This window comes from Eurosta solidaginis, chromosome 3 (genome assembly GCF_040869045.1).
Source record: "Eurosta solidaginis isolate ZX-2024a chromosome 3, ASM4086904v1, whole genome shotgun sequence".
In the NCBI taxonomy this organism is placed as follows: Eukaryota; Metazoa; Arthropoda; class Insecta; order Diptera; family Tephritidae; genus Eurosta; species Eurosta solidaginis.
In genome coordinates this window covers 288,044,612-288,070,674 of record NC_090321.1, presented here as the reverse complement: position 1 = coordinate 288,070,674, position 26,063 = coordinate 288,044,612, and the positions used below count along the sequence as shown (strand labels likewise).

General features: G+C 31.7%; 1 protein-coding gene across 2 annotated transcripts in view; it reads right to left on the bottom strand.

Annotated features, from left to right (window-relative positions):
* Positions 1-26,063, bottom strand: part of lola (longitudinals lacking) — a 137,022-nt gene that overhangs the window by 12,183 nt on the left and 98,776 nt on the right. Inside the window, exons 6-7 of one of the 2 annotated variants that reach the window (XM_067777015.1) lie at positions 12,949-13,254; positions 10,001-11,295 (exon numbers count right to left, since the gene is read on the bottom strand). The exons of the other annotated variant lie outside the window; for it this stretch is intronic. Coding sequence (XP_067633116.1) covers positions 10,175-11,295; positions 12,949-13,254 — 1,427 coding nt within the window. The 3' untranslated portion in view covers positions 10,001-10,174. Of the gene's footprint in view, positions 1-10,000; positions 11,296-12,948; positions 13,255-26,063 lie in introns of those variants that run through there. 2 annotated transcript variants of the gene reach the window in all.

The following is a 26,063-nucleotide window of genomic DNA, read 5'->3' as shown; positions in this document are numbered from 1 at the left end:
TGAATATATTCAAAAAAAAAAAAAAAAATTCAAAACTTGTTAGTAGAAACTTAATGCGGTGTTGATATTTATGAGTACTATTCCGTGGTCATTACTCTATATCGAGAAGAAAGAAAGATGGCTTGGAATCGTATTTCATGTCGCATAGCGATTGTGTTGCAGGAGGCAGTGTTGAGAGACATGAAGATTGCCAGTTGATCGCCATATAAGTTGATTGAATCGTCTGTTTATTCTTACCAAATGCTACCAGTCACGAAGTGTAAAATTTTTGGGCCATGTTCGAAAAGATATCTGCTTTTGATTGATTAAATTAACATTGACCAGACGTTTGATGGTAAGGAACTCGAAGATGTAAAATTTGAAAGCTACCGTTTTTAATAATAGAAAACCACTTTAAGGCACTGCTTTGAAGCTAAAGTGAAGCCTGATGTCGTCGAGCAACGCAAGATGTCGGGTATTTTTAAAGCTTTCGGGCGATACTAGCGGCTGCGCGTTGATTGTCCTGGTGGTTCTTTAATATGGTGAGAATAATTTCGTTTAATATTTCATTTTTTTATTTTCTTTTATCCCTTCGGAGGTTCCCGATGACTAGCGTCCTCCACTCCCAGTGTATATGCCCTGCCCAAATAAGCAACTGATAATTTGTATCATATGACCTTTTTTGCGACAAGTTTCCCAAAGCGCTCATTAAAATTGCAATAATTTTTAAAACCAAGGAAAGGAAAGATTTTTGTTTAGTTGTGATTGTAGCACGTAATGCTATAATCTGTTTAATTGTTAGGTAGTTGACATGGCGACCGACAACTGACAATGGAATTACCTTGTTTCTTATACCATGCTTTACATTTTCGTTTTAATGTCATTGTTCAACTGTAAATATTATAATAAATAAAAAACATAAAAATAATACCAAATATGTATTCATGTATGCTGGATTAGTTATTTGAAGAATTATGAATTATAAACCTGATATTCAATGGAATTTGTACTATCACAGTGGCTGTAGCACCTGAGTACACCTGAGCATTTCTTTTCTGCAAACTTACAGTGGAGAAAATTAATCTATGTTTGTATGTGCGTTTGTATATATGTACATATATGTATATAAAACAACATATATGTGTACATAGATATGTATATATTCTTACATATATAGACAACCACATACATATGTGAATATATTTTCTTTAAAATCTTAAAGTACATATATACCTTTGTATATTACATTAATTATAAACTTTGTTAATAACAATAAACTTTCGACACTGAATTGACATGCAAAAAATAATTCAATGAAATTTCATTACTGTAAACAGTTTTAAGAAAATATTCATATTACAATGGCAAATGTTAAGTTCCAAAGGATTGAATGTATTTTTTTTTTTTTTTTTTTAATTTGAAATCTTATTCACGGTCACAGCTACGTATCAGAAAAATTAAAATTAGTTAGACTTAAAATCGATTTAAGAACTATAAAAATATCAAAAACATAAAAAAAAAATAAAATAAAACATAAAAAAAATTTGGCACTCTGATTCCATGTTTACTTTCACTTACGGCCAACTCTCTCATTATACGACTTAGATATTAAGAGTTACAAATACAAATCGGTCTCTTTGTAAAGCCCTGCTTATTTTAATGATCGATTGTTTCTTATGGCTCGTTACTACTCTCATGGTGTTGTTTTTTTTTGTTTTTTGTAAATATTTTTTTTAAGCTAAGAAAAATTTTGACGCAAATCACTGGAAGCAGCAATAGGAGCACTGCCACTATCGTCGCCACTGCCCATTGTGAAACTTTTTAAGTCTTCCAGTTTTATAAATTTTTCTTTATGCATACGCTCCATATGACGTCCAATATGCATTTTTTGTTTGGCACGATAAACACAGAAAGGGCATTGGAATTGTGGCTCCTTGCCACATTCCCACTTTTGATGATTACGCAGTGATGATTTAAGTTTATATACACGACCACAATCTGGACATGGATGACCATTGCCCCCACTACTCATACCGCCTCCATTATTACTTGATCCAGTTCCACCAATTCCATTACCACCGCCGCCACCGCTGCCGACGCCGCCACCAATGAAACTATTCAATGCGCTGATATTGCTTAGTATGCTGATATTGCAAAGCCCGCCTGCACTCCCAACATCCGCAAATGCAGCTGCCCCACTAAGTGCCGAATGATAATCGCCACTTGTGCTTATTACATTATTGCCAGCATTTGGATTATCCTCACTGAAGCTTGTATCACTGATATTACCACTGTTATTAGATGTTGTTGACTTCTCTACAGTGGCCTTTAGCATTAACATGGCAGCTTCCTCTTCGCTAATATGCTTCCTTTTTCCTGTTATGCTACTGGTGCCAGCCGTACTTATTTTCTCTCCAGCATTTGCACTGATAACAGCTCCAGAGCTACGAGTCAAAGGAACATTCGGTATATTCGTTTCGTTTGCAGTAGCAGCATCAACAATACTGCCTAATTCACTGGATATGTCCGGAGTTGGTGACTTACAATCTAATGTGGCCGTCGTCGGTCCACTTCCTTTTTCCATGGTATTAACGGATAAATCGGTTGGAAAAACTAAAGGAGTTACACCTTCACGCAACTGTGTGACCAATGGCATGGCTAACCGGGCATTCCACTCATTCCAAGTTAAGCCAGCTATGCGTGTAATACTTAAATCTTTATATGTTGCGACAAATTAGTCATTGTTATTATTTTAATACAAATAATTGTTTAAACAAATCGAATGGCGCCAACATCAATTCAAAGATAATATTTTAAAGTCGAATATTGGATTTGGTGATTTGGTGGTGGTTTAATGGTGAGTGTGTTACATTTGCGGTGGTGGTCAAAGGTGTGAAAGTTAACGTGTTTTTTTTTTTGTTGTTGTCAAATTATATGAAAATAAAAAAAGGGAAGAAACAAAAAAGAAAAAGGAAATAAAAATAATGTTAAGATTGGACATTGGCACATATTTATAAAGGATAACAATAAAAAAGTATTTGTGGAAATAAAAATAATAATAAAAATCTATCCTATCTGGCATACCTAAATAGTTCAAATGAAGCATTCTATCAAACGCCAAGCAAATTATCATAAATACTTTATAAGGAAGAATATAAGACTTACTAAAAACTAAAAAATTTCAACTATAAAAGGGCAATACGATATGTATGTCCGTATGTACATAGGTATTATATATTGAATGAGTGAATGAATGAATATTAGCCGTATCCATGACGTACATTGCCTGTACATATTTATAGCGATATCAAGCTTATAATGACTACTAAGGTGAGGATGGTGAAACAAAAAATGCAAATACGTTATGGAAAAAGTTATAAAGTCAACTATTTTAGGGTTCCCCTTATTATTAATTATATGTATGCATAATAAAAATAAATGGTACTATACATTGTAATGAAATCAAAAAATCAAAAGTGAATCAATGCTGAAATAAATTTGCAGAAGAATAGATGTTAAAAATTTAAAGATTTTACATACATACATAGGTACATTTTAAAAAGCCCTTTAAAAACTAAAAAAATAATTGAAAATTTTTACTGTAACTAAATACTCTACTTAGTTGTATTAAAAAAAAAATTATTTTTGAAAAGGTAAAACAGATACAGAACATAAGCCATCGTTTCTCAAATTAAACTGCTCTAAAAGACAATTTCCTATTCTGCACTATTTCAAATAGGTTTAAAAAAATGGATCTTAGAAAATATTTCAGAAAGTTTGCATTTGATTCTTTCAATGTTTTCTAAAATACAAAAGACAATTTCAAATCTAACCGGCGATTTCTAAAACACATTTGGAAATGGAATAGAAAACAATGAGAAGCCAAAAGGAAAAATTTTAAGTCACAATTTACTGATTATTGACTGTTTTTTTGATTTTAAATAACATGTGTATATCGAGGTTTTCTATGCAGAATTTCTCTACTTAAGTCCAGGTTCGAAGCACCCACTTGTCGAACTCATTGTAAGCGTAAAAAATTAATATCGAAAATACCAATAAAATTCTAATTTATGTTTTAATACGTAAATAAATAATTATAGTAACTCAAATTTTACAATGAGCTGTCTAATATACTACTATAAAGAAATAATGTTTTTACCTATCGTACGAATAGTACGAAAAGGGAGTACCTGTTTACAACTTACGAACTTTACAGAAGAAGGATACATGAGTTGCATAAGATCAATCAAATAGGAAAATCGTGAAATAGAGCGCGTGATTACAAAATCTTTATGATCATGTGCAAATCTTTAAATTTAAACTAACAATGTTGATTCTGGAAATTTGGAGTTCACAATGATAGGCTGTGCCCTGCTTTCAGCCATCACATTTTATCGATTTTAGAATTTTTGGCGATTTCTTCAAAGATAAATATACAGCTTTCTTTTTAACAATTTCCTGATTCAAAATTTTTTTGGTCGTGTGCAGTGGCGTAGATAAGGAGATCAATCCCCCATGGGAAATTGAAAATATAATTTTTGAAAATTTTTACTTATACATAGTCATGTATGCATTCATTTCTCGAACTATCATTAACCTTCTTGTAGTATTAAATCATTTATATCACTCTAAAATTAGAAAGAAAAAATCGTTTCATGATAGTTATAAACCTAAAAGAAAAGCCATTTTGGAAAACATGATTGAAGAATCTGACGAAACTTCACGAACGAAATCTTTAAAAAGATTAAACCTGATTGATGGGTTTCGAAATATGAGACCGTCAACGATTTTTATGAGTTATTTCCGTTCGTTAACGAAACTCTAGAGAAATGAAAACCTCGGAAACAGACGCAAAAAATTTAAAAATGGATTTTTAATATGTTTACATATTATCAATGTAATTTTTCAACTGTCGTTTCCTTTGCGTCACGAATTGCAAAAGGTTAATTTAGATTTGGTTCAAGCCATGGATCTCGCCAAAGATTTGTGCGAGGAAGTAAAAAAGATGTGTGCAAAAGAAGACTTTAATTCTGAAATTTACGAAGCATCGAAAAAAGTTGCTGAAACTCTTGACATTGAGATCAAACACAAAAGAATAGCGCGTAAACAAAAAAAAAAACGGGCAAATCCTGAAGTTCAAAGTACAAAAGATTATTTTCGTGTAGCAGTGTTCAATCCATTCCTAGATTCTTACATCATGGATCTTGGGGAAAGACTCACTTGACATGAAAATATACTAGAAGGATTTTCGGCTCTTTTCAAGCATGATTTGAATGAAATTGAAAAAGTAGCTGATAAATTCATCAAGACAGTCGAGTTTTATCACGAATTTCTCACTGCGGGGCCACCTGCTGTTTTTGCCGGATTAGAAGTGTGGAACAGATATTTGATTCGTAGAGGTGATATCAAACCTGTAAACTCTTTGGATGCGCTTGATCATTGTCCAGAAAAAATTGTCCGAATACCAACGTATTTCTGAGGATATTAGCTACTTTTCCGGTATCGAAATCAACCGCGGAACGCATTTTCTCACTGGCTGCTCTGGCTATTCATCATGACATTGCAATGATGAAGTGATAGATAAGTTATCGAAAAAATTCCGAAAACTTGATTTCCTTCTTTAATTATTGAAATACTTTTTCGCATATTGAGGGCACCCAAGTAAAAAAAGTATCCCTATTTTTTTTTTTTTTTGTTTTTATACAATATAATAAAATACGTTGAACCAATAAAAATAACTTAAAAGTAAAAAAAAAAATTGTCAAATTAAATCCCCCCATCACAAAAAGCTATTTACGCCACTGGTCGTGTGTACATTTGAAAATTATGCTTACGCGTGTACCCCATATCTTTAACTGAAGTTCTACTCTTCGCATTGATTGTTAGACGAGAACAAGTGATGTTTTATATATAATACATATCAAGTGCTCGCATATACATCATCTTTGAACCAAAATATTGCCCTAATTGATTCCCTGGGTTGGAGGATATTAAAGGTCTTTCAACATCGACTTTTTTAGACAAAAAAATTCCTTTCACCTTGCTTTTGGCATTCAATCATCGCTGATAATAGCAAACATATGTAGATATTTTTGAAAGTTTCCGAAAATTGCCCGACCAGGCATACTTTCTAAGCCTGTACATATTTCAAGAGAACTCTTTCTTTGGTTTTCACGCTAGTAACAATCTAATGATATTAATTTGAAGCCTACTTCAGATTTTATGGCAAAAAAGTGTCTCTTAAATAATGCAATATGGGATAAATTGGAAAAAAAAATCGGAAAATTACGCTTTTTTGTTACTAAATTTTGAAACTTTGAATAGCACTCTTCTTTGAAAAGTATTCAGAAATAATAATTAATTTCTAAAATTCGGTTATATAAACTGTACCGCAGATCAAAAACTTAAACTTTATTCGTATTTTAAGTGAAAATTTATGTTGGAAGCTTGTTTAGCCTCTAAAAATCAATAAAAAAAATGATTTTTAAGAAAAAAAAAACATTTGGTTTTTCTGGCTTAGTAAAAAAGTTGAAAATTAACCGACTTTTAAAACGTTGCTGAGAAATTTCAATACGAAACTAAAAAATTTAGTATGTACATATCAAAGCGATCCTATGCAAGGTGAATTCAACCTATTCGCCGAGCAGGAAAATGTCTAGTCAAAAGAAGATTTACGTTGATTTCGATTAACTGACATCCTGTTGAACCAGTCCCTGGCTTGGGAATTATCTGTACTGAATTCGCCTTGATATGTATGTTTAGTAATACATAGCAGACAACAAGCGATTGATGAATGACAAACAACTTCGGTAATTTTTTTATGTTTAACATTTTAGATCAAGCTGAAGATTTTAAATTTACATACTTAAATATATACCTATATACATACATATATAAATATGAATGACGTGTGTTAATTGTATAGGAAAACTTTTCATTGGGAATATTTCAATTTTATTTGAAGCCACTTGTATACATGTCTGACTATTACTTTTTTATTATACATATGTATATCGTCCATTGCAGACTATGCTTGTCAGCGGAACTTCGCATTTGTGTTTTGCTGTCCCTTTCAACGGTGCTAGAAAACCTGCAGAAAAGAAAAATATATTAAATACATATAAAGAAACGATATTAACAAGAAACTTTAAAGTTGTAAGGTCCATAGCATTTGCATACAGGAAAAGAGCTCGAAGAAATGTTGAACGGATATAAGATCCCTTTTTTTTAGGCGGACCTGTAAATATAAAAAAATATATTAGAAAAAGAGTTTATTGATATCTCTAGGAGAGAAAATGATAAAACTTGTGACTTTTAAATGAAGATATTGAATGAATGATGAGCCATAAGAAAATGAAGGTGAAAAATATGAATGAATGCAAGGAGTGTAGCAGTTTCATGGTAGAGATTTCAGCTGATAAAAATTCACATAAAACACCACCCGCATTTGAATATTTTTTTTATTAAAACTTTATTTTACTGTAGTTATATTAGAGCAATACAATAATTAATAGTTCACATAAAATTTACACATTTACAAGTGATTTAGCAAATGAACGCATCCATTTTCCTGTGCATAGGTATGTATGTATGTATTTATATTTTATTTATGTATATAACTTAACAAAGAACTAATGACATGTGAAACTAGTTTGTTACATATCTACACATAAACGCATATACATATTTAAATATGTATGTATGTGTATGTATCTGCAAGTTTTAAAGTTAAATCTAATTGTTAATTCTTAGTTATATAATCTTAATTTATGTATTAAACTATTTAATATGCTATGTATATACGTAAGAATATATGTATATATGTATACATAGAAATAATTTATTCAATTATAATGATTTTGCACTTTCAAATGGTTTTAAAACAACCCTTGCTGAAGCGAAGATTGAAGTTTTTTATTAAACCACACTGGCTTAAAAAAATGTAAGGCGCGATAACCTCCTTTTAATTTTTCCTTGAAATTGGCGGGACTGGACCAATTTGTTTTATTCCAACTCCGAACGGCATCTGCAAGGCAGATGAGTTTTCACTGAGAGCTTTTCATGGCGGAAACACACTCGGAGTGCTTGCAAAACACTGCCGAGGGGTGACCCCGCTTAGAAAATTTTTATTCTTATTGAAAAAAACTTGTTTAACAAATTTTGAACCCAGGATCTCCGGTGTGATAGGCGGAGCACGCTAACATTTTACCACGGCGGCCGCAATATATACATATATATAAAAAATAATAATAATTGCCGATTACCTCGTTGGCCATGAAAACTTTTTTAATTTCCCTTAAAAGTGGTTAGGGGGTTTAGAACATACCCGCGGCAAGTAAGCCTTTCGTAAGAGGCAACTAAAATACCAAATTGATACAAGGGGTTGTGTAGCGCAACCCTTTCTAGGGGTTGCCAGCGCAATTTTTAGCTTTTTCAACTCAATTCTCAACCTCATCTACCCGTGGCGAATGCTAATTCTTTAGCAGCCGAGGCTCTGGCGACCCAAGATTCCATGGAACTATGGGGAGGGGGGAGGGATGGCATAGATTCAATGTGGTCATATTAAATCGTTCCGGAGATAGTTGGGCTTGTACCTTAATAGTGCTTGTTACCGGAACGTATAGATTCAATGTGGTCATATTAAATCGTTCCGGAGATGGTCGGGCTTGTACCTTAATAGTGCTTCTTACCGGAACGTGCCGGATCTATATCCGGCAAAGGACCATCAACATCGGGGTATGTCTTTATCGCTACAACAACAAAAACAACAACAAAAATCATAAATTGTACTATACGGCTCGGCTTTTCAGCGCGAATTTAAACTTCTGTTAACCTTGCTATTTTGGACCATAACATACAATTTTGCTGCTCAACTTAGTTTAAGCGGCCAAAATGCCGCGGTTAAATTGTAGTTAACTTTAAATGGACCAAACTGCAATAAAAAACCGGCCATACGGAAACTTTTGTGCATTCCAAATAATTTTTCTATATGTGTATAATTATTTTCTGTTTTTATTGCATATTATGTATTAACATAACTTTCTTTAAAATATATTTATAGGTGCAATCTTTTTAATGTACTCGTACGTATGGTACACTTAGTGGTTGTTCTGCACATATGAATGTACGTCGGGATTAGGGGTGGCCCGGAATTGAATTTACCGGAAACGCAAGAGGAATCAGATTTTACTTGCTTTAATGCACTCGAAACGGGAACCGAAATCGGAAGTTAGAGCAGAATACAACTCTCACATGCATACATATAGCCCTACCACGCAGTCCATCTTAAATAGATCGCTACCAATAAGAAACAACTGAGGTAGCGACAGCTATTATCCCTTACACTATGACTAAAAGTGTATAGATTAGTGAAACATTTAGTGTCCAATTGTGTGTCGTTTTAGCACCCAACTCCACATTTGTCTACATTAAAATAGACACAAAAAGTGAGAAACTCAGATAATTAATTAACAATTTTTTCGCGAATCAGGCAACTCAAATTATAAATGCACCACTTCAATGTTTGGGCCAATCCTCAAAAACTGTTTGTTATTGTTTCATTTTGCTTCTTTATATTTACAGTTATTATAAACCTCTTTTCTAATTTGAGTTAAAGAAAAACTTGAGCGCCAGCCTCTAGTGTACATGGAGTTTTTATTTATAGTATTCACTTAGTTGATTGGTGTGTATCGATGGTAATGGGATTCCCATTATCCATTGAAAAGCCCATTTTTATATTTGCGTAACATGTTCACTAATATTTGCCCTTTTTTCCCATTTTTAATTGAAAATATTTATCTTTCCGAGACTTTCCCACTTTAAAATGGCTAGGAAATAATTTACTTATTAACCATCGCATGATAAGTTTTTAATATCTTAGCATTCGATAGTTGGGGTAAAAATCTACAATGGAATGCGTAATAGGACTAAAAGATTAGGATTGAATTGATATTTTGGTCTACAAATAAATATACCGATTATTACCCAGTGAAGCTAATTAGTTAAAAAATAATAATAATAATAGTTAAAAAATAAATATATTATCAAAAAAGTGAAAACAAAAATATTCCGAATACATATTCAATTGTACTAGCAGCTTTTTCTTCCAAAGCTCACAATGTTTTCTACAATTATTTTATATTGGCATACATTTATGTACATACGTTAGACAAATTTTCTTATCCAATGAATTAATTTATTTGCGTCCACGCTTACTTTCTAATGCCGGTTTATCGGGATGATGTTTTCGCACGTGTACGCCTAAATTTCCTCGTTGTTTCGCTTTATATGAACAGTGTGGACACGGATGACATGGCTCTTTGCCTCCACATTCGACATTTTCATGTCGCCGCAACGTTGACTTCCAACGATATTTTTTGCCACAATGACGACATACATATTTGGCATCAATATCATCAGGATGCATAGATGAATCGCTCAGCGATAATTCATATGTGGTTGTTGTTGTACCATCAATACTCGCTGAACCTTCTTGCTTAATTGGTCGTGTTGTTAATATGGTATAGCTCTTTATGGTTGGTTGTTCGTGTATTGTTATGCCGTTATCAGGTAATAAAGTAGCCTCAACACTCGTTGTGGCATCATCATGTTCCTGTAATTGTAATTGATGTGTCTGCGGATGTAAGTGATGGATTTGTGTTTGCTGCAAATGCTGAACATGATGATGATGATGATGGTGTACATTTTGTTCTGAATCTTCATCTACTCCAGCAATTTGAACGGTAGATGGTGCTGTTGTTTGTATATGTTCGGTAATTTCTGTTGGCGCAAATCCAATACCAATCTTTGTGCCATCTGGTAATTCAATATCGTCAATTTCAGCGTACTTGACTAAATCACTGATTATTGCCGCAGATGCAGATGGATTATTTAAATCGATTTCACTTATTTCATATTTTGTTCCATCTCTCAATTCAGTGTCTGGGGTTTCAACAATTTGTACACTTGTAGCGGATGTACTTTGAGGAGTTATAATTTTTCCTCGTGAATACTTAATGCGAGATGTAAGAGGCTTTTGTTCAGTTATTTGTACATTACGTAAGCCCATTAGGTTGATTGTTGGTGCATGAGGTGGGTGTGTCGTAACAATACTTTGTACTTGCGGATGTGATTGCAATTGTTGTAACTGTGATTCTTGATGTTGTTGTTGCTGTTGTTGGTCAAGACCATGACCATGCTGTTGTTGTGACGAATGTGGTGGTTGACTAAATTGATGAGATTGAATGATCGTCGCTGATGGATGATGTGTTGCGATCGTCGTGGAAGCCGGTATAATCTTCTTTAAATTGATAAGCTCTGAAAGATTATTATAATTAAAAATCAATTAAGAGATGAATAAAACAATGAAATATACATACAAAAATTAATATAAAAATATAAAATATAAAAACAAACTGTAAAGAACGGTGAATAAATTTGCAAAGCCTAAAAACAGTCCATCGTGGTAATCGTTTTTTCAATAAAGTTTTCAATAGAATTCAAAAAAGGTAACTTCTTTTAAAAAGCATTTTGAGTTATTTGTGTATAGAGCTTATGCTATCTCACTGCAGTTTTAGTTTATACAAAAATGTGTCGACATTTATGCCCAGTTTTTCACTGGCGACTGCCGTAGAGTCGTTGTAGCGTATCCCGCCTACCACACAGAAGACCCTGGGTTCACGCCTCGGGCAAAGCAATATCAAAAATTTAAAAAATAGTTTTTGTTTTCAATTAGAAGAAAGCTATCTAATCGGGGTCGTCTCTCGACAGTGATTTGACAAACACTCCGAGTGTATTTCTGCCATGAAAAGCTTCTCAGAGAAAACTCATCTGTGTAAGAAAAATTAAAAAGGAGCACGATTCAAATTGGAATAGAAGCTCAGCCTAAATCCTCTGCCGAGGTTATCTCGCCTTGCCTTTATTTTTTTTTTTCACTAAGACTTATGTTATGGCTGCAGCCCAGAATCCTTAGAATTTGAGAAATGCGAAATGAGCTCTATTATTTTTGTTTTTCCGATTCCTGGCATACATTCCCTGTCAACATAATCTCTATCGTTAGAGTAATCAGTGCAAACTCGCTCGAGAAAAATTTTAGGAAACTACACAAGCAATCGAGTCAAAATTATTAGAAAACTATTGAAAATTCAATTCACATTAGAATCCCATTAGCGAAATCCTTGTATAGTCCTTCAACACCAGCTTTACAAGCAAATGTTACTGTCCAAATCCGAGATCTTGGGAAAGCGTTTTATATAAATTTGATTAACAATATTTATCAAAATTTTAAAGAAAAATAAACCACTCAAAATGTTTTTGGAAATTTTTGGTGGTTTACCCATTGGGGCATTCACAGTTTCGTGTTTTTAGGGATGTTAACGTTTCCATGTATTAACTTTATTATTATATATTTGGACTGCTAAACATATTTTTGGTTGTTTCGCCAAGAAACGGGAGAAAACCCGACTTGCCAAACATAATTCGCTTAGTCCTACATATGTATATATAAGTACATATGTGACCCGGCCTATGAAAAGGTGGCTTATGACTCAAAAAAGAAATTGCGAGAAACAGCTGTTCAAGATAAAAAAAACTACCGAAACCAGGAAAAAAGTGGAAAAATTTTTTTTGAGTCATAAGCCATCTTTTCATAGGCCGGGTCACATATATATATTTCGATTGCTGCTCAACTTGTTTCTCATTTTTTTTTTTTTTCTTTTTTTTTTGTGAATTTTAGTTATTTCCAAGAATCTTGAATTGCTCTTAACTCAATTTTATGTGTGTTAAAGAAACGCAACTTCGTAAAATTCTCCTTTGCAACTTTAATAACAACTAAAAAGATTTTTGCATTTGTACATAATATTATTAACTAAGTCTAAAATTTATTAATTAGCACTGCAGTAGTAATAATAGTATGTTTTTGGACAAGGTCTCCCATAAAATATTTATATTTGTTCAAATAATCAAACTCACCACATTCTGAAGAAGGCAATTTTATCGGGCTGCTTGTCAACGTAGTCAGAGTTGGTTTCACGTCAGTTAAATTTTGCACATCCGTTATATGGGCTTGAGTATTAAGATCCGTAACATTTGTAGCAATGATTTGGTCATCATCTGTTGGATTTATTTTTGCCGTTGTTATATTACCTAACTTCTTTACATGCAACACAAATCCATCTTTGTTCTGTGTGATGACAATGTCGTTGCTTTCTAGTAGGCAATCATCAAGTTCAAACTCTTCTGGGGTGATATCCGTCTGTTCCGATTTGTCGTGTTTGACTATCAATGCAATGCAAGAACAATTATTATTATTATTTTTTTTTTCTTATATATAAAATGATTCAACTGCGTACATATATATACATAAATAAATGTTTGCCTTGCTGAATGAATGTATTTATAGGTACATATGTATGTACAGCATTAGAAGATAAAATCGAAAACAAGCAAATCATGTTAAAAATATGTAGGATGGAAAATTTTTCTTAAAATATACATAAAAACTATTGCAATTAGCAATCAATCGAGAAGTAAACAATGATCTAATGTATAACTCGTCGTTAACATTACATTCGTTGTAGATCAATATAATACCTAAATAAAGCAGTTTTTACAACGATTGCATTTGAAAAAAAAATTAGTGAGCCGTCTCACATACATTGTACTGCCTGCTTTCAGTTGGTTTGCATTCTTAGCTTCTGTGCTAAACGGCAGTTAAATACTTTGGTGAAAATATTTGTACTGATAATCTGCAACAACGTGGAATTATTTACACGTTCAAGGTACTTTGCTGCCATTTGACGCTGGCCCCTTAAAAAATGTAGGCATGCATATATGTATGTATAATGCATTCCGTTTTCCTCCTTGGTCTCTTACATACATATGTAAACAGCATAACATTAGTGAAACCTCCTGAGTATTGAAGTTTTTTATTTATAGTTATCATATACATATGGGGATGCATTGAAAATTCACGCGGTCTAGCTTCCGAAATTTGTGAAGCCAATTGCATTAAATGACACATTTCATCACTTTTTTAATTATTTATTTTATAAAATGTATGTATCAATATCAAAGCACATTTTCTACTACATAGAAATAATTGTATACAATTACTTTTCATTTGCTTCTAATATATGTATGTATGTAAATGTTTTTGGACAAATTATAATTATGTCTTATACTAATAATATGTGACCCGGTCTATGAAAAGGTGGCTTATGACTCAAAAAAAGAGCTGTTAACAGCTGTTTCTCGTAATTTCTTTTTTGAGTCATAAGCCATCTTTTCATAGACCGGGTCACATATATGTATGTATAATCTGTATGTATGGAAATAAGACACCTATATACTAAAAACAATATGTTACATATATACACAAATACGTGTCAGACAACTTCAAAGTGAGGATTTTACTTTGCCGTAGGCTACACCTTTTCTTATATTAGCTGTGATTATACGGTACTTAGTATATGTCCCATATGTATTTGATCTGATAAATAAATTCATGTTTCAAAGAGGGTGTTAATCGGAAAACGATTACTTTTAGCACGAAAATAAACCTTGGCGTTTATTATAATTGTGTCGTCTAGGGCAACTTGTTCATGATTTCCTTCAGCTTCCCACTCATCCCTAAGTCCTTCAGTTCAAATACATATAAACATATTTATGCATATTTATGTTCTGGTTTTTTGTTTGGTTATGCTTTTATTATTTAATTTCTGGATGTTGAGTTTTCATATGCGAAATAAGACTATGCCTGTATCGCGTTACGTAGAAGCAGTGGGGACATTCTTCTGTAGGCTTCTTTCCACATTCATGTTTAAGGTGACGTAACAAATTTCTTTTATATGCATACAGCTTATCACATCTCGGACATATGTGAAGCTTTGTAACTGCTGAAGGCTCATGATTCAGATCCTCTGTTTCCGCAAAAAAAATCTCATTTTCTAATGACGCTTCTAATGACGCAGCAATTGATGAAGGCGCATTTGAAGAATTTTGACGTTCCCTTAATATCTCTTTAAATGCAATATTGTTTAATGATGTAACTGATTTTATAGAAATTTTCCAAGGAGAGTCTGTAAAAAAGAAATGAGATACGAATAGGTAAGTAATGGCTAGTTTGTTTTATTCATTAAAAAATATGTAAATGCAACAAAAATAATAAAACATTATAAATAAAAAATAAAAAAAGAATGGTATACTACATTCATTAAAGTATGTGTATATTTCTGTGTATATATGTATATTTGGAAACTTAAAAAATGGAATTACAGTGATTAACTGCTCATGTAAGTATTATTATTGTAAGCTAACACATGGTTTATGAAAAAGTTATATACTTGGTTGTAGGGTTACGAAATTTGAGTTTAAATCGAAACAAAAGCGTTTAACAGTCTTTCAATTTGAAACCAGAGAACTCTAGACTTATAGTGGAAAAAAAACGTATTTCAATCAACAACAGGTTTTGAGTCGACGTGCTCCGTATTTGTGTGCTCTATCACAAATGTTTTGACCAAGTAAAAGCTCCTTGGTTTTGTTTTAAAACCATTTTAAGATTTTGTCCTTATTCCGTTAAGTTTCAGGTTCAACTTTGAGTTTTAAAATGCAGTAATACAAACAAGTTTTAATAATTCCTTAAACCATGAATGCTTTCAATTTTAAACTCAAATTTGTAACCGTGTATAAATAGATTCTTACCATTATCTATTGGATGGGCATAATCTGTGATATGTTAACATAACAAAAGGTGAAGGGAATGTCCATTTGAATATTGTAGTTGCAAGTTGGCAAAGTAAACTGAACAGGGTAAATGATAAATCAACAGACGCAGGTAGTACCGTCTACTGTTCTTTACGATAGCAGTTATTGGAAGAGCGATTAATTGTTCATTCCAATAAATGACCTGACTTTACTTATCATTTTAATTTAATTTCGACTTATAGTTTGTTCACATTTTTGTTCGAATTTCCACATCGCATATTCCACATCTGAATTTTCGATAACGGTTATAGCTGGACGCATAATCTATTACAATAATCTTATCACCTTGTTTTATATGACAATCGAAAGTCGACTGTTTAAAGGCCACTCTTCAGGGAGGTCGTTCACTTTGTCTGATAGGACCGTTTAAATGTGTAGAATGATCCGTCGTGAAGTGAACAATGTTCTGAAAATCATCTGTGGGATTGAAATATAAACGTTTTTGAGAAATATCGCAATTACATATAAATACTTACACTCAAAAAAAAAACAAAAAACACTTCCTCAGACCAAGAAAAATGGCATGTTATTTCGCCATGAAAACTTTTACTATACCTTTTCAACCCAGTAATGAGAAAACGTAAATTGGACTGAGAAAACATAATATTATAATGATAGCACGTAGGTAAACCTGTAACAACTAAACCTTAAGTGAAAATGAGGTAACAAAAGTTTTAAATTTTGTAATGAGACAATTATATTAAAAACTTTGTAAGGAACAGTCTCACTACGAACTTACATATTCTCAATATAAATCTACTTTCTTCAATTATTAGTTTTCGTTTTCTCAATAAAAAATCACCATTTCTGTTGTTGTTATTGTATTAACGATAAAGACACTCCGGTACGTTCCGGTAGCAAAGTACTAGCTCGACCATCTCGGGATCGATTAGCATGACCACATTAATCCTTCTAGGCCATCCCGGTTAATGTTTTCTCAATAAAAATTCATGCTCTCTAAATACAATTTACATTTCATCTTACAAAGTCGTGTAGGTACTGCGTTTTAATAATATGGGAAATTGCTTTGTACATCAGAAATTTTTGCTTGTTTGTAGGAATAATTTTAGCTTTTTTCCTAGTACAAAACTTTTAATGACAAAAAAAATTTATATACATGTTTTAATATTTACTACTATCACTTTCGAAATAAAACACATTAATTTAGAGTTTTCGTTAATTACGTTTCTTACCAATTTAAATATTTTATTCATTATCAACGGCATCATCACTCATCAAACAATTATTCTATATTATATGTATAAACGCTTTAATATTCATATTTTTTGGCTTATGTATGTATTTAAATTTTTTATCTAACTTTTTATGTTTAGACTATTGCATTCGATCGATGTTAAACATAATGTTTAGTATATTGATTTGTTCTGGAAAATATAATTTGTTGTAAATACATACATACTTGATTATAAATTTAAAACAACTGTCAACAATTTTTAACAAAAATTACGAACAACAAATATATTTTTTTCTTTGATTTTCACAAGTTGATAATTAAATCTCAATATGGTATTTGTAACTTAGTATTTTTTGTCTAGGGAGACATCATAACACCTACATAAGTTGCTTTTATGTACTCAATTTACAATTCGATTTGTTAAAAACTATAAATATGTTGTTTTTTATTGAATTTTATTGTAGTATCATTACAGTAAATATTGTAATTCTTTTTTTTTATTTGTTTGTTTTTTGTTTTCCTGCTTTTTAGGTACTAACAAATATCATCATAAACGTTTAGTGAGTGTGTATATAAATATCATGTTGCTCTTTGCGTTTATTCTTGGCTTTGCCATTGTTTTTGTTTTCTTAAACGATATAACAATTAAATATTTTTGTTTAATTCCGCCTAAAAGACGAACAACTATTGCTATAATAAATATATATATATGTATGTACCTATAATTTATTTACTTTGTAAATGTATCAATGTTAAATTCATCCTAAATGTGTGTCTTATTGTTTTAAATTTATTGTAAACTTAACACACACACATGAACCTACACTCTTGCTCAAATTAGAAAGTACACAATTGAAAATTGATGTATTCGTAAATTATAGGCTTTTTAAAATTTTCATTCGTTGCATGCCATACGAAAATTAGCACTTTCAAATTTTCTTAATTAGCTTGAAATGAATGTATGCATCTCTTTTACATCAAATATAATGCAAATGTTACGTATACGCACCGATAACTGTCTTTTAAATAAACAAATTTGCTTCGAACAGTGAATGTAATGTTGAAAGTGTTAATTTTCGAACGGCACGTCTAATATGATTTGCGAATAAGTCCATTTTCAACCTCTTAATTTGAGGAGGAGGAAATATGCTGGCCCTTATTTGATGAAATTTTTCCAATTTCAAACAACCAGATAAAAAATTAAAAACTCTAATACAGAAAAAAAGCACCGATCGGCCAACATTTAGTTCTGTTGGACTTGAAAATATTTTAAAGGTATGAATACAATTACTCCTTAAAATCGTTTGTAAACAGGAGAGTTCAGAATTTCATTAAATTTTATTTTTCAAAATCGAACTAAACCGGTAACCACGTTTTATCTTGCTTGAGGTGTCGGTTGAAGAAAATTAAAAAAAAATTGTTTTGTGGAGGACACAGTCGAATTCTTAAAAAATATGTGGATTTACATATTTGTTGCTTTGCGTTATCGCTTATCACACCGAAGGTCCACGGCTCAAGTCCCGAACGAAGCAAAAATAAGAAAACGATTTTCTAAGCGGGGTTAAACCTCGCACGGGGTTTGACAATCGCTCCGAGTGTATTTCTGCCATAAAAAGCTTATCAGCGAAAATTCATAGCATAGACTAAATGTATACATTAGAGGTTTACGCCGATCACTTTACCGGCGGCGCCGGCGTTGGCTCTATTATATACCGGCGGCGTTAATATAAAAAAACTTGATTTTTCTATTCTATTTAAAAAAAAATATTTATGAAAGGCTTTTTTATATGTATTATTATATATATTAGTAGCAATCCCGACTACCAGTCGCTACTACGCCTCCTGGCACTCACATCATATGCCAGCACAGAAGCTAAAGGACTGCGACCTTCGTCGACGCCACTTTCCTAGAAGCTCTGGGTGTAGCTCCAAAGACTTTCTAACTGATGTTTTTTGTACCGCTATGCATCCGAGAAGTACCATAGAAACACCTTCAAACGTTAGAGAGCAAATATTCGGCCAAGGATGCCGCCCTCGAAATCATAAGCAGTCCAAGTGGATGTCATTGAGTAACTCATGGGTGAATCATGGCGCAGCTACATAATTTAAATTTTACAAGGACCCTGGATAAAATTTTCAAAATCGTTAAACCGATTTCAAGTTGAAAGGAGTAAAGGTTATATGTTCAGTCGAAACTGTTGTTTTCCGGCCATTTGAATCAAGAGTTCATTATGAATAACCGCGTAGCTTCATTTTTCAGACTAGTTCGACTGTCCACCACTACGTTAGGGTAGTAGCACACCCGTACATTTGTTCGACTGTATTGGGAAAGCTTTTGTTTTACAACTTTGAGTGTTTTTGGGAAGGCCAAACCCTCACCCGGTAAATATATGTTCCTACGTATTCACATACATATGTAACAGGAGCCGTAACGTGTAGGTGATATTTAAATTTGCTTGATAGGCTATAATCAATGTGATTCACTCAAAGTGACTAGTTGGGATAGGGCCGCCAGCTTTAGGAAATATCTAACCGGAAGAATTTGGTGTTGAAAGATGAAGTGTGAAAATCAAAATTAACATTTCAGACGCTCTTTTAACGTTTCTCAAATAAACAACAGGTGTTTGAATATACGTACATACATATATCTTGAACTTAAGTATGAGATGAGAATCATTTCAAAGGAGTGTTTAAACTCCTGGAACGTAATAAAGGATTTTGCAACACTGATTTCGCTTGTTCTTTTAGCCAATTGGAATATAGAATTTTTGAAAAAAATCGGCCCTTTTTGGGTAGGTTGTTTATTTAACAATTTGAGGACAATTTGAAAACATGTTCGACTGGGGTCATTTTATTTGAATTCATTATTCTTTATTAATTTTTTGGAAAAATTATGCAAAGTGAGCATATAAATTTTTTCCGTAGCTTTTCCTTTAGTGTTTTGTTTTAATAACTTGGTGAATTGGGTGATGCAAAATCCCTGTTAACATGCCCACCTAATAAAACCGCACTGCATTTTTTTAGCTCACTGAAACAACCGGCGTTTTTTGCCCCAGCCGAAATAAGTATGCGTTGCGATAATCTAAAACATGTATGCAAACGTCAAATGTCACGCAGAACAAAAATTGGAAATCGAGTTAGGAGTGCTCTCATACAAGTTGTATGTGCATGAGACATTTTTGAACTTTGCCAGCCGAGAAGTTTCTTAAAATTCTACATAACCATTTCAAAGTTTTTGAATACTTTTTCAAAAATATTTCATTAAAATGCTTGTGAAAATTTACGCATATAATTAAAATAATAAAGTAACTGATATGAACATGTATGTTACTAACTTTCGTGTTTATATCCAAAGATAAAGCTTTATCATTTTACATATCTAGTCTGTAAGTGCTGGTCATTAAGAATTGCATACACAGGTAACCGCTCTAGCCTACGGTCATGATAACTTAAATCGGGGTTTATGTATATCGGTTTACAATTGCAGTAATAGTAAACTCAACGCTTATAACGCTTCCACTGTTTGAATGATACCAAGTACTGCAGAGAGGTATAAATAAAAAACTTACTTTGAAGTATTTTAATGTCCTTGCTGGAAGTAAAATATCTCTACATAGTTTAGATGACAAGACTGTATAACTAGTATACTAGAAAAAAAGGACAATGCTTTAGGAGATATCATGAGGCAAAATAATATTTACTTTCATCAAGGATCTCATTTTTAAATATTCGCTTAATAAGGCTTACAGCAGGTGGAAATGGTTACAATCTTGACCACTGTGCAGAGGACTGTAATATTCCTTCAGGAAAATGCGATTTTCGGCCATATTTCAAATGAACGGGCCCTTCTTGATATTTGGGGTATTCAAGTAAGCCAGTTTTCGACTTATCTGCTTGAAATAATTTTTCTACGGCCTATTTTGTTTTTTTTTTTTCTAAGCTGTATATAAAACATAAGCACATTGCAAACAAGCTGATAACAAGAGTCAGGTGATAACCCCAAACTTTTACGGATATCTTGATTGATGGATATTCTTCTCGTTTGCCTCATCATTTTGGATTGTATGCTTCAGTTGAATCCATTGATTTATTTAAAACTGTGCTTGATAAATTTTAGTTTTATAGAGAGATATAATTTGAAGTTTAATTTTATGTAATAACTTCAAACCAATAAGAAGCTTGTTTTGTTTCTATAATTCACTTTTTTCTTATTAACTGAAAGTGAAAAATACGATTTTTTCTTTTTGTTACTCGGCCGTTTGAAATGGAGCCAATTTAATCAAATAAAAAGCATACCTAACTATATATGTATATATGTACGCATGGAAATACCCTCTAAAAAATTTACACCATATTTTATAAGGCTCATTTCATTGGATCAAAAGGCTTAAAACATCAGGCCTGAACTTTGTGAGGAATGAGTTATATGCAATAATCCTTATATGGCTCTACATAAGTTAACAGGGATAAGGTTTATCTCGCTTTATCTGTCTCAGAGACAGACCTACTAAATGAGGGTGATAGGCCATATATGTATGTATATAAATTAAGGCCTACACGAGTATTATAATAAGACCTTAAACGGAGCAAACAGACATGAGCTGTATAAAATGTATAATAAGCCGAGAGGCGGAATGTCTCCCTTCTTATTATCGTTCATAAAATTTTTTTCTAGGTATGTAAGTATGTCTGCATTTCGTATGTAGTATGGACTAATATGGTAGTTTCCTTGAATCCCACAAACAACATTAACGTATACTATGTATACATACATATATGTGTTATGCATGTATGAATGTATATAACAAATTGTATTCTACTCTGTTTTTCGCCTTTCGATGGCATAACTTTATGACCAAGTTTTCTTGTTATACATATGTATGTATGTATATGTATTTATTTATATATCGTATGTATGTATATATAATTATATGTAAATGTATATATGTATAATTACATATATATGTATATATAATTTTTGCTTACTTTTATATAATATATAACTTTTTATATATACATAGTATATATGTATGTACAATGTACATACAAATATATGTATGTGTATCTATGCAAATGTATGTACTATGTAAATATGTACATACCTATATATTTGGTTGTATTCTTTGGAGTATATTTTGTTCATTTATTTTGTATATATGTAGTTTTAACTGTTCCAACAAGATTTCTTACTTAGTTGACAAATTCATTCATCACTATGCTATTTAATAACAACAACAACAACAATTCATTTTCAACTGCATGCCTCCATTACCCACGACAACGAGGCAAATTTAGTACGTTTTTAGTACAACGTTAATAATAGTAAAAAAAAAAAACAAAAAAAAAATGCTTTATTTCTAAGCAAACTTCAAAACCAAAAAAACAAAAATTTTCGTAATCAATGTATACAGTGAAATCGTGTTTATGAAATATAACATAATTATAATAGAACTAAGCTATGTATATTTAGTATGTGTGTACATATGCATGCATAGACAAAAAATATAAATATTTAATATATAAGACAAAATTTCTTGTAGCGTAAAAATCTCCACCACAGAATTTTTTTAATCTCTTCGGTGTAAATAAAACCAAAAAAACAATAGAATAACGGAAATAAAACAATTTGTCTATAAATTTCTCAATATATTATTTTGTTTACATACATATAGGTGACCCGGCCTATGAAAAGGTGGCTTATGACTCAAAAACAAAAAAAAAATTACTAAGAAACTGAAGAAATGTATTGTTAATCTTTAACAGCTGTTTCTCGCTATTTCTTTTTTGAGTCATAAGCCACCTTTTCATAGACCGGGTCACATACATATATGTTTTTATAATTATGTACGTGTTATTGGCTTTATTTTGTTGACTTAATCAATTCGATCTTCGATTCACATTTGGTAAGGGTATACGTTATTGTTAATAAAATTTGAAAATCATAGCAATATTTAATATTGATTGTGCAAAAGTTTAAGATTTTGACAAATAAATTTGACCAAGAGAATTGCATGCAATACACTAATTGAAATAAAGTTCTGTGCTCTTCGGTAACAAGATCATCGAATTTGCAGTAACACTAAATATACACTGAGAGAAATGCCTTGGCTGTTTTGTCAATATTGCCATTGATGCCGATGTATTTTAAGCAATATCAATTTGGAATGACCATGTTATAATATGTTATTTGTATCCTATAAAAAGTTAGTTCATACATCATCAATCACGTTTTGATAAAGACTTATCAATACAAGTTTCATAATATTTAGTGGATATCCCTTATATAAGACACAAAACTGTGTTTTCATAAAAATTTTTGAAACTTCATATGATTGAAATTGTTCCCATAAATTGTATTGTACACTTTAGATGAGTAATAGAGCACTGGGTTTGCAAGACAGAAGGTAGAGATCGCACCCGGCCGCTTCAGCCCATGAAAAAGTTTCAGAATTGTTTTAAGAATGATGGATTTATCCACAATAAATTTATTTCTCATAATATTATGTGTATGGAATCTATATAGGATTATCAGTTTGTTATGGAGAGCATATCAATATCTATTGATGTGACAGAATAAGCAATTCAATTTATTTAATATGGTATATGTACATAGTTGTGGATGATGTAGCCATAGATTTTCCTCAGAGTATGTAGATATGTAGTTTATATAAAAAATCTTCGTTTAATTCATATCCTTACTAAAACTGTTTAAATCCACGCCTTAGCATATCTATGTATACATATACATGTACCAAATACATATACATTTTTGACAAAAATTAAAATGGTATCAGGTATCCGCTCAATAATTTCAATAATAAATATAATGTTAATTTTCTTTAATTTATAGTCGCATCTCTTACACTGGAAATGTACTTCGTTAATACATTGACTAGATGTTAGAACTAAATCACGTCTTAACGACAAGGCAATACATATTTTTATACTTCTGACAAAATAGTAAACTAAATAAAATAAAAATATTTGTACATACAGAAAAGCCAATAGTTGAAATAGTTATGAATGAAGCAAAACCCCCAAAAAAAAAATATATAAAATAAGAAATTATATACTAAAATTCAAGTACTACCTATATACATATGTATACAATAGTAAAGGTAACGGGACCTGCCGAAAAGAAATAAAAATATAATGTAGACTATATTAAATTTTTATGGTAAGTTGCCCCCGATAGAACACTTTTTTTTACGTAATCATGTGCAACAATTTCAAGGACATTGCTGGTCGAAAGATGAAGGCTCCGAGGCAGAAAAGGCGTCGTCAAAAGCTGTTGTAGTAGAAGACAACAAAGCTGAGAGTGAATTATCTCAAACGAAAGCCACCCTCGAAAAAATTGTTTTAAAAGATATAAAGAAAATGACGAACAAAACTGCAAAGGTGGTTGAATGCAGTTGCCGTATATAAATGAGATCCTGACTAGAAACAAAACTGTTTGTGTTTGAAGGCAGTCTTACAAAGGCTTTCGGCCGCATGCATAGAAGTAGTGAATACAATTTTCAATAGCTATCACCTCAAAATTAATTTGAAATTTCAAGGGATTGCTATAGAGAATTGTGCTTACTGATTCTATTCGTCTGAGGGCACGCAAAAAAACAACAAATAAAATCTAAAATAATTTCATCTCGTCCTAAGTTGGAATCATATGACCTTTGAAAATTGTGTTGCACCGAACTAAACGCTCATTAAGATATCTAAGCTAAGTTTATAAATATACATACATGTTTGTAGTTGGAGCCAATAAGTTTAATTTATTAAATTTAAATGTAAGAGTATTAACAATAAGATAACTAGTAAATGTGCTAATCTAAAGTGTTGCTATTATATAAAATTAGAAGTAAACACAAAAAAGCGTTAAATTAAACTAATAGTTATTTAATAAAACAAAAGTTATATAGTAGTACTATGGCACAAACAATGTGGTTTTCTTTTTTGTTTTTTATACCTCGTTATTTGAATTTTGGCATCTGGTACCAAATCGTTTCGTTTAACATTCTTAAGGGCTCTGCAGATATCCTCTCCTATCTGAGGTATAAATCTAATTATTCTATGTATATATGGTACATATGTATATCTTTCAATTGGAGAATTATTCAGTTTCAAAATTTAACAAATTATTTTTATTATTTGAATTTTCACGCTAAACTTGATTCTGAGTTCGTTTTGATATAATTCATTTTACTTTTTTTTGTTCAAGGTACAGAATTAAGCCTCCATTATAACTTTACACTACAACTTACACATATTAATAGACCTTTTCAAGGATTCCCTCCATTTTTTTATAACATAACAGTAGTTTAAAAAACAAATCGATTATCGTCGAATAAGATCGCGTGAACATTCATTCATTCATTTTATTTAATACTTTGAACTAAATCATTTTATTTCAGTGAAATGCGATCATGAAAAAGGAAAGCAATTAAAATTAACCCCAAATTGACCATTTAAATAAAATATAAACAATTTAAAATAAAAGCAAAAGTTAGTAAACTAATTGGTTAAATTTTACTACTTTTTTTAATGGCACTAGTAATAGCAGTTAAATTCTCAATTTAATCTGAGTTTGTATTAGCTTTGCTCGCTCGCAATGCAAAAAATTGTTACGAAACGTTAAGAACTACCACAATTTTATTAAAATCGGTTCGCGTCGTCCAAAATTTCTTGTTGGGACAATTTTGGAGAGCAAGAATTCACATTTGAATTTTCCTCAACAAATTATATGCACCACAGCAATTTTGCAACAGAGCATCAATGGTATTTTTCAGAAAGGTGGCACCGATATTTTTTCCCCCATTTTTACAAACAAACTTATAGTCAAGTCTAGTACATTTAAATTATTTTTAATTAACATTTGGTCTATAAGTACAAAACCATGATGCAATTACTGCAGGTGACTGACGTTGACAGTTTCTCTTTTTAATCCGACATCTTCAACTCCCACTCTGAAAATCAATTTGCCTCTTTGCGAAACTAATTTCTTATTCAGAGGAAAATTGTTGTTAAAACCATAAAAACTATTTTTATTTTTTTGTTTATTAAACAAAATTATAGAAATCATGATGCAATAAAACCAAACAGGTGAAGTCAGTAGTACAACAACAAAAATTTG